The 10,803-nt window shown below is 37.0% G+C and overlaps 1 protein-coding gene and 1 pseudogene across 2 annotated transcripts; one reads left to right on the forward strand and one right to left on the reverse strand.

Annotated features, from left to right (window-relative positions):
* Positions 1 to 2,867: 2,867 nt before the first annotated feature.
* On the reverse strand, positions 2,868 to 8,496 carry LOC149045732 (uncharacterized; annotated as a pseudogene). The gene is made up of 2 exons (XR_016186805.1): positions 8,272 to 8,496; positions 2,868 to 5,284 (listed from the first exon to the last, which is right to left on the reverse strand). The product of XR_016186805.1 is annotated as an uncharacterized LOC149045732 (transcript).
* Positions 8,497 to 8,881: 385 nt separating this feature from the next.
* On the forward strand, positions 8,882 to 10,249 carry LOC149045733 (uncharacterized). The gene has a single exon (XM_089207106.1). The coding sequence runs from the start codon at positions 8,899 to 8,901 to the stop codon at positions 9,757 to 9,759; it is 861 nt and encodes a 286-aa protein (XP_089063232.1). The 5' UTR covers positions 8,882 to 8,898; the 3' UTR covers positions 9,760 to 10,249.
* The last annotated feature ends 554 nt before the right edge of the window (positions 10,250 to 10,803 follow it).

Here is a 10,803-nt window from a genome sequence, read left to right on the forward strand (position 1 = left end):
GTGAGCGAGGTCTATTACCAATTTCATATAGCAGTATGCAGGACGCGTGTCATATCAACTTCGTAATAGATCTCGCTCACTGCGGAGTCTCTGTGGCTCAGTGATAGAGCATCGGAGCGCGGAATCCGAAGGCCTGAGGTTTGATTCCTCATGGGGACTCAGAATTTTCTCTTTGTCTCACGCAAGACAAAAAACATCTTTTTCGATTTCTTTACCGAGCTCAAAACTTACCATCTCCCTTATTTCTACAATCATTACGCTATCGACATTGCTGATCCTTGTTTCCGGAATGAATGCGCGTGAACAACATTGTTTTCTTAAGCGTTTGTCTTGTAGAATCACTTGTATAGATAATTCCTGTTATTTTGTTTTACTCTTGCAGTTTTTTTTTCCTTTACTTTTATGTTTTGTTACCCTGAGAATTTCCTAGCCTTGGTCATGCAAAGGCTTTCTATGAGTTTGATTCGGGTGGGTTTAGTTTGAAAATATATAGCACCAGTGTTAATAAACATTTTGAGACAACCTCGATCGGGGTTGCTAAGTACACTGTAATTCATACATTCCACTGGGGCTGAAAATAGTTTCGCACATTTTAGTCAAAGTTAAGAAACTTACAACTGACGTCCTATATTTTACGTTTATAACTTTTGCTCTGTCAGGGTTTTTGTCAAGCTTTGTTAATTTGACAAAATATGAGATGGAAAGCTCCAAAAAAGCATCATAATATAATTCATTGTCACATTTGATCCCTCAACTTTATCTAACTTAGCTTCTCCGATGGAATGTGAGTTGGCTTCTACGATGGGAAATATAACCAGTCAGAAAAATAAAAGATCTCTTCTAAAGATCACTTGTGGGTATCACTACCTTAGAATGAAATAATCGTTGCAGTAACTATACAACGAGGGACACAAAACCAAGTTTCCATTGAAGTTCTTCTCGGTGGCTGTTCGGGACTTTTCAATTTTTTTTTTCTTTCGAGAGAAGGGGACTTTTTGAATATTTTGAATATTTACCACTAATCATCTAATTTGTTTCTAGAATACGTCGATATGCAAAACCTAAACTGGTGTGTAAAATTAAGTCGCTCTACTATTGTTTCAGCAGAGATGAGAAATTGAAGCAGATGAAAGATAAAATTACCATAAATTTATTGCGACCAAATTTATTCATTCATTTCACGCGTTCTATTTTACTAAATGCCATGCAAAGCGCACTTTTATTCGCTGGGAACAGTTCTTAAAGTGATCCACTGTTTTGAAAGCTTAGCAAAAATTTGTAAAATCCATAGACATCGTTTGCGTGAATAGAATCTCCAGCTTTTCCTCTTTTCCTATTCTTTTTCATCAATTCGTCTAAAGCTGCGCATGATTTTTAAAAAAGATTCTCAGTTACTTTGGAACTTGCCAAGCATTTCACAGGTAGTTGTGTCAGTGACTCTGTGTGGTTGCCGGTCGTTTCTTTCCCATGATCATTTAATAGCTGGTCAGTTGATACGTTTCGCACCCAGTTCGGTCGTTTCGTACCTAAAGTAACGGAGTATGTATTTATGTTAATTATGTATAAAGAAATGTTGGTTTCTTACTGTGAGTAGCAATATTATCTGCGTTAAATAAGTTTTGTGAACACGGTGCCCATTTACGAGGCGCGAACGATGAGGGCAAGTCCTGGAACAGAAATGAATACCGTCTTTTCAGTAATAAATACCAAAGGAAACAGCTCTGGTCTCGCCTGAATTTCCTGACTAGACGAGTTGAAGAGGAAAATCCGTCGAGCTGATTCAACGCCAATATAACGTACCGATCCTTGATTTCCCTGAAATAAAAGCTAGTGGGTCAGCTTCCGACGCAACTATATTATGTATTAGCCTCTTTCAAGCTGCAGGAGTTGAAATTTCAATTCGAGAAATCGAAATTGGTCCCCGCAATCCCACCAGACGGACCACTCCTGATCTGAGCTTTGTCGAGTACAAGTTTACTCGAAGGATTGCCGAAGAGAAGGTAATGAATGCATGGAAATATTAGTTTACCAGCCGATTGTACAATAGACAACGCGAAGCTTTTTGATCATTCAACTAACCTTGCAAGTCCAACAACTTCTGGCGGATACAAAAAATGTCAAATTAATAATGGCTTCAGGCTACCTCGAAAGATTTGCTCGACAAGGGAGAGTATACCCTTAATCTAAGTACTCTGAATTTTGTAGCTTAATCTGTATTCTTATTTATTGCTTCTATGATGGCTGACAAGACACCTCAATCTCTCCTCCCTTTAATCGCTTGTGGGATAGCTCTTTTAATTCAGCAGTTTATGAATTTTCTCATGGTCCCTTGAGTCACGACGCCGAACGTCTTCAAAACATTTTTATTTAATCCTGTTGAACGGCCCAAATTATTTTAATCCACTTTCTAGTCATCTGAATCCCGACTCCAACTTTATCTCTCGCCTGCCCAACAATGGCTATACGGCAAAGGAAGATCTGAACATTCGGTTAGCATCTTTTCGACCAACTTTTAGTAGAACAATGAATATCATCGCGTTAGAAGACAAAAATAGGTTTCTCTAAAATTAATGTTGAATCGCTCTTTGATTTCTGTTGTTCAACCGCCGTTCACGCCAGTCAATTGATTATAAATTCAGTGCGGAGGACGCAAAATAGCAGTTTTGGAAACTTATAGTCACCTTAGACGAAAGAAATGTCGAACATGCTAAATTAAAAATAAAGAATCATTTTCCTGATCAGGAATTCGACAAGGGATTAACCTAAAAAAGAGCCAGAGAAGAAAAAAAGCGTCGCTAAATCTAATTTTCATCACAATTGAACTTCGTTTTGGTTAAAGAAACTATGGCGAAAACAATAGAGTTGCCTTTAGGACTAATGCTTTGTTTTAGAATAGTATGGGGGTTACTCAGAAACCTCTCCGAAAATAGCAACAGAGCCTGCCTATATATTGAAATACCATCAACTCTACATATTTTTTTTATTTTTTTATTTTTTTGTATTTTATCAATTTTTATTAATTCAAAGTTACATACATTTTTCATAAACAAACATAATTCACATAAACAGACAGACACGGTACATCATATATCTACATACACAATCCACAGTTCCTCTTAGCTCTCCTCGGCTTCTAAATATAATACTAGTACAGTGCAGCAACAAACATGAGATTCTATATCATCTAATAATTTTTGTACTTGTCCCATTTCATATTATGAGCTTTTAGCTTATTATTTGATTTTGCGATCATTGTCTCGAGTTGGTGGATCGTTTTAATTTTGAGGTTTAATACTTTAATTGAAGGAAGAGATTTGTTCTGTCGGCAAGAATATAAATACTGTTTGGCAATTATTAAAATATGATTGATTAATAATTCGTCTGCGCACCTTAAAATGCCAAACATTATATCTTTTTCAGAGAGAAGTTTTATCTTTACGCCTTGATTATCGAACCACTTTATTACCTCAGCCCAGAAATCCTTAGTATAACGACAAGAAATAAAAAAGTGCTCCAAGGATTCGTTCATTTCGCCACAAAAGGAACACGCCGGGGATGGAATAATACCAATTTTGTTTAAAAAAGAATTTGTGACAAGACACCTGTTAAGTAGTTTATACTGGAATTCACGCGATTTTGTGTCCAAGGAAGTACGAAATGGCAAGCTGTAAATCTCTTTCCATTCTAAAACATCATGAACAAAATGAGTATTAAAATTCAGTTGGGCAGTCGGTGGAGTGATGATTCTATTTCGAAGTTCTTTATATATAGTCTTTGAAATGACTGTTTCAATTAAAACGTTTTTAAAAATTGAACTGTAACCAGGATATGACATAGTGAAAAAGGTAAAAAAACGTTCTCTGGTTAAAAAGGTTTTAAAATATGAGACTCGGCTATTATACTATAGCCTTTAACGAATGTAAAAAATATAAGGGCGTGAATGGAAATATATACAGGGGAGGGTGTGAAAAAGTTAAAAACTAAAAAATACAATAGAGGTGTGAAAAGCTAAAAAATGGACAATAGAACAAAATCAAATTACAATAAGATAGAATATTGTCTTGGTAACGGTTTAGAGTTATTGTCTGCGCCGACGGTTTTTGCGGTATGCCAAGATTCTAGTGTTTTTCGAACGCGGTAATTGCCTTTGTCTATCACGGTAGCGCCCTCAAAGTCAATCGCGTGATTTTTTTCCCACGCATGGTTGGCAATGTTCGAGCCACTCCTTTCTTCGGGTTTTAAAGCATCTGCCAGTTTCTCCTACATAACTCCAACAGCAGTCAGAGCACGGAATTTTGTAGACAACATTGCATTGTAGATCTAAGGGCTGCCTGAACTTAGGTGACGGAAATTCTTGCTGCAGGGTTTTAGCTGGTTTGCTCACCACACGAATGTCATTTTTACGAAGTAATCTGGTAAGTGGCTCAGTCAGGCCGCTGATGTAGGGAAGACAAGCGAAACCCAGAGATGTGTCTGATGGATCGGCCCATTTGAAGAACATGGACACTAACTCTTCTGGTGGAGGAGTTGTCGGAGCTGACTTCTTTTTTAAAATGTTGGAAATAACTATTGATGGGTAGCCATTAGCTTTTAAGGCTTCGGTAACGTGGCTAGTCTCGCGTCTTTTACCTTCAATGGTGCTCGGAAGGTTGGCTGCACGGAATAGAAGGGTCGAGGCCGCACAGACGTTATGTTTTAATACATGATGTGAAGAAAAATCCAGATATCTATCTGTGTGTGTCGGCTTCTTGTAAACATCAATGCTAGTAACACCATTTTTCCTGGAAACAAGCGTGTCAAGGAAAGAGATTTGACCTTTGTTTTCTTCTTCGATAGTAAAAGCGATTTTGGGATCAATGGAGTTTAAGGCGTCATGGAAGGAGGAGACAGCATCTTTCTTGATGATAACAAAGCTGTCGTCAACATATCGTTTCCAAACCCTTGGTGCAACTGTAGGGGTATTGATGGCTAATTCTTCAACTACCTCCATGCAAAGATTAGCGACGATAGGGCTTACAGGGCGGCCCATGGCACATCCGTGGACTTGCTTGTATATACAGTTATTGTAGACAAAATAGTTGTTGGAGAGAGTGAAGTCAAATAGAGAAATGATGTCATCGGTAGTAGGGCTTGTTCTAGACTGTAAAGTACTGTCATTGTTCAACTTGTTGCGAATATAATCACACGCTTTGTTGACAGGGATAGCTGTGAAAAGCGACACAACGTCGACTGACACCATAACTTCATCATCAGAAATTTCCATATTGGCTACTTCTTTGGCAAACTGTGAAGAGTTAAGAACAGAATAGCCATTGAGGTTTTTGTAATTAAAACTTAATTTAATTTCGTTATACAAATTGAAAGGCTCCTCAGCTGTAGAAGCAAGCGTGTTTAATGATTCACATCATTCAACTGGTAAGGCGTCTATTACAGAAATAAGTCTAAATATATCTAACGGCGAGGTGTTTAATTCTCTCAACTTGTAATTACTTTTAACAATAAATTCGTTATTGTCCGAGATTAGATCCCCTATTCGAAGAATTCCTTTTTCTGCGAGATTTTTAAAATACACAGATTTGCCACCGATACAAATAAATTTATCATTCCACACAATAGCTTTTGAAAGATCTTGTCTATTTTGATCCTGTATACTTGTATGAGTTGCTGCGGAACATTTTCCGAAACTTTTAAAGCATTCTTCATAAAATGCTGGAAGCTTTATGGGCAATTTCTTCAAATCAAAATCGCAACATAAAATAAGTTTACCCCCCACAGGTTCAAGATAATGCAGTACAATTTTTTTCCAATTGCTCGGTTGATCGCTTGCCAACTTTTTGCAACAGAGGATTCTCTGAGTCTCTATTATAGAATCTAAATGTGGGGCTTTAAGTCCCCCATCTTCAATGTCACCAGTAAGAGCAGAGCGTTTGATTTTGTCCTTCCCCTTCCGGATAAAATCGAAGATAATTTTGTTCACATCTTTCACAAATTCCCTATTTACTAATATCAAACTCGTGCGATACAGGAAAATAGGAATGATAAAAGTTTTGACAATTTGAATTCTTCCGATAATCGTCAAATCCCTCCACCTCCAAATTCGTAGTTTTTGTTGAATGGAACTAATTAATTCATCAACATTTAATTTTTGTTTCAATCGAAAATCATAGGTGAAGTGCACTCCCAGAATTTTAACAACTTTTTTAATTTTTAAGTTGCATGAAACGACATTGTCTTGTTGTAGAGTACAAGAACAATTACCCAATATCATTATTTCTGATTTATCGTGGTTAATCTTCAGGCCTGAACAAGTCCCGTAATCTTCTATAAGTTTAAGAAAGTTCACAAGCGAAAGATTATCTTTCAAAAAACTAGTTAAATCATCTGCGAAAAGGCTTAATCTTATCTCTTCGTTATCTACCTTAATACCATTAATATCTTTACTACTGCGTGCACTAATACAAAGAATTTCTAGCGCTATGATGAACAGGTAAGCTGAGAGGGGGTCTCCTTGTCTCACTCCCCTTTCAACTGCAAAGGGCTGAGTAGAAAAACCATTGTTTATGACACAACTTGAGATGTTGTTGTAAAATGTGTGTATCCATTGCAAAAATGATGGACCAAAACCAAAAGAGGTTAGAGTGCGAAATACAAAATCTCTACTGACAGTATCGAAGGCCTTTTTGAAATCTATACAAATCATTCTCCCTTCAAGATTATACCTTTGTGAGAATTCCATGACATCTTCTATCGTTCTGACTGCGTCAAAAATAGTTCTTCCCTTAACATATGCACATCGATATGATTATAATGTATGATGTTTGGTAAGACCCTCTCTAATCTTCTTGCAATAGCTTTTGACCCTATTTTTACGTCCACATTGATAAGTGAGATTGGTCTCCAATTCGACAAATCCCGTTTGTCTTTATCCTTTTTCTCAATTAAGGTAATAATGGCTTCCTTTTGGGAATTTGACAACTCGCCATAATCATAGAGTAGTTTAAACTGTCTACCATCAGATTTCCTAAAATGTGCCAAAAAGCTCTATAAAATTCAGCCGTTAATCCATCATTACCTGGTGACTTGTTGCTTTCAGAAAGTTGAAGACTCTTGTAACACTCGTCAACTGTTAATTTTCCATCACAGTTTCGAGCCTCATTATTAGTGAGTTTCGGTATTTCAGAGTTATTCAAGAAAAAATTTAGCATCTCCTCTGATGGTCTAAGGGGATCATGTTTACAAAGATCGGAATAAAAATTTTGTATCTCTTGGAGAATTCTTTTAGGGTCTGTGATTAGCACACCTTCACTGTTAAAGACTTTGGGAACAGAGCTTTTAGCTTTTTTATGCGTTTCCAGATTTAGAAAATACTTGTTGCTTTTTTCGCCTTTCTCATACCATGTGGCTTTTGATCGAATAATGGCTCCCTTTGCTATCTGTTCATAAATAGAATCGTATTCCATTTTCAATATTTCAAGCTCCTCCTGATTCTCAAAGGTTGGTGACTCTTTTCACTTTTCCTCACAAATCCTTAGAGAGGTCTCAAGATCAGAAATCTTTTTTCTTTTTTTGAGCGCTTTCTCTTTACTATACTTAATTGAAACTTGTCTGATTCTGTACTTAATTAAATCCCACAACAGTCTTTTATCTGTAACTTCTTCGAATTCCTTTAACCACATAGGCACACTTTCATTTATCAATGTGACAAAATCATCATCGTTGATGAGACTGGCATTAAATTTCCAAAAGGAGGGACCGTATTCCGGTTTGTCTAAACTATTAAGATGAAGAAAAATTGCCGAGTGGTCTGAATTAATCGAAGGAATGATATCAGATTTGTCAATATCATCCTGGGAAGAATCATTGATTAGCCAATAGTCAAGTCTTCTCTGAATGAAAGGATTTTTTTGGCTCCACGTAAAACGTTTACATTCCGGATTTCGAATTCGCCAAATATCTACTTAGTCGAAATCGAGACATAACTCTTGTATTTGGACTCTTTCTTAAAAGGTTTTCCACCGGAACAATCAAGATCGGAGTCCAGTGTGACATTGAAATCTCCCCCTACAATTATCCTATGCTCTTTGTTAACAGTGAAATGTTCAATGTTTTTATTTAAATTTTCAAAAAAACGGCATCAATCTTGAACCTTGTTGGGAGCATAAATATTAACAAACAAGAATAATGAGCCTTGTACCTCAGCTTCCATTATAATTGAGCGGCCCTCGGTATCCACACAACTGTGATTAGAACCATGTGCAAAATGAAGCTTACCTTGCCATTGTGTCTTCCAGATATCTTGAACATCTACAGTACTGTAGGTTTCTTGAAGGAAAATGATATCGTACTTTCGTTCATTAAGCCACGTGAAAAGAGCTTTCCTCTTTGTTGGGGAACGAATCCCTCGAACATTAAGAGAAAGTAATTTAAAATTTATATACTCCTTCTCGCATGGGACAATTCAATCAACTAGTTACGTATACAAGTATCTCGCGTTGCAACTGCGCATAAATTAATATGTGGTACCGATGGAGGTTACAAGAGGTTTCTACACAACAACATGGTATTCAAAAGAAACAACAAATAAAAAACATTACACAACAATGTCTTACACAAAGAGAATAAACTCTACATATGCGTTAAACAAAAGGGTCTTCCCTTCAGATTGTGGTACCTCATACTTTTCATAAAATGCCGTTGATTTTGCACCCCGTAACCTTTTTTATGCGTAAGATAAGAATCATAGTCAAGTAACCGCTCCTATGTTTTTTATTCTTGTCCAGACCTCCCTTGGCCCTCCCCGATGCAGATAAGATAAGTGTGTGCTCTCAAGACACACGTCAATACAGCTCAGCTTAATTCAACCACACACTGAGGAGAGGAAGATTACGCTATCGCGTCATGTCCTTAACCGTGCCAACTCTTCTTTTGATATTCGTAATGGATTTAGCCGCAATCTTTTTCAACGGACTACTGTTACAGAGCTGCTACAAAGATGAAAAAAAATACAGATCTATCAAAAAGTGCTGGATATTATTAGGTCTTCAAGTCGCTTGCCAAGTTGTAATTCTGGTCGCGGATGCCGCGGGATGGTGGAATGGTTTCCGTATTCAAGCTACGGAATCCTGTAATGTCTTGAGGGTTCTTTCCTTGTCCATGATGTTTTTTCAAATTAGTAACCTGGTGGCAATCATGAAAGTGTGCTATGAACATCCCTCAGTACATGAAGAACATAAAACAATTTCTTGCCTTTCATTGTACGCGATGCTTCTTCTGAGATTCATCGCTTCTGCAATGATCTTTTGGCACCATTGCTTATTGCAAACGCCCATTTTTCAAGTCGTCCTCAAAGTTACGTTGATTTTGACCATGTCTATTGACTTCTGTTTGGTTTCCGTAACCTTGGCTAAAGACGATACTGAGAGCAACAAGGAGATCGTGTCACCAAAATCAGACGCCGCGATGGATTCACGTTTCTTGTTACGGTCGTGGAGAGCTTGGACAGAAAACAAGAAGTCCTTACTCGTTATCGTTTTTGTTGCAACATGTTCGGTGCTGATTTTCAGCGACATGGCCCGTGCTCGTTTCGAATCAGCACTATGGGGTCACGATTTGAAAGGAGCCACGTCGTTTCATATAATTTTTTATCTACTATTCCTCAAATTTTGTTGGGGAATATGTGTACCAGTAACACTGTATGATGCGATTGATTTAAGCTATCCCAGAAAGAAAGGCAAAGGCACCATAACAGTAACAATTTGAAAGGAAACTTTGCTGTTAATTACAGAAACTGAAGTAAAACTTCGTTTATAACACATGGGTTACTCGATCTTTCTTTGAAGTAAACAAAACACATGGCCCATTGAGTCCCACTATGTTGTGATACTCTTCGTTATTCTTATTTCTCCAAAGGATATCAATTGGGTTGACTTCAGAGGCACTGTTTCTTGTAGTTTCTAAATTTTAAAAATCTAAGGAAAGGTATCGTTTGAGCTCACATTGGAATAATTGGATTATAAGAAGAAAAATCCTCCTAATAATAATAACTACTAAGTCTAGAATTTGTTTGAAAATCTTCTTGCCAATGTTTTTAGATCCGCAATGACTAATGTTATTAATATCAATTGTTACACAGTTCTAGCATTTTTTCTCAAATAAAGAGGGAGACAACTGACGGTTTAGAGCAGCAAAGATTTCGTTATTAAAGACAATAAACATGTTTTGAGTCAACATTAAAAGCCTGGAGGACTTTGAATTGACTTTAATTTGCATTCAGCTTTTCCTTTTTCACAGAAATGAAAACTTGTTTCTAGGAAACCCCTTGATTAGTCTATGAATGTCGTTTCGGTCTTTTTCGGACTTCGATCAGAATATTAATTGATTTTTCGTTATTCTTTATACTCTTGCCCGTTTACAAGTTCATCACAAACTATTCAAGGACTTCCATAAGCTCCGTAGCAGTCTTTGTCTTTTCTTTTCGAAGTAAAATCCTATCTCTCGTCGAAGATATCACTCGTTCTAACGCTCAAGACGATTACTGAACTTGCCTTTTTCTGGAAAAAAAAGGAAAAAAAAACGCCTCAATTTTATTCATAAGTTCACTTTCTATCTAGAAATAAAATTTTGTTTTTAGGAAACCCCATGATTAGTCTATGAATATCGTTTCGGTCTTTTTCGGGCTTTGCTCAGAACATTAATTGATTTTGAAGTATTCTTTATACATTGCCAGGTTACAAATCCGTCTCAAACTACTCCAGCAGTGAGACGCGAAGTCACCTATATTCTTCGGCTCAGTCTAACACGGAA

Source organism: Pocillopora damicornis, chromosome 5, assembly GCF_964200805.1.
Source record: "Pocillopora damicornis chromosome 5, jaPocDami1.2, whole genome shotgun sequence".
NCBI classification, from domain to species: Eukaryota; Metazoa; Cnidaria; class Anthozoa; order Scleractinia; family Pocilloporidae; genus Pocillopora; species Pocillopora damicornis.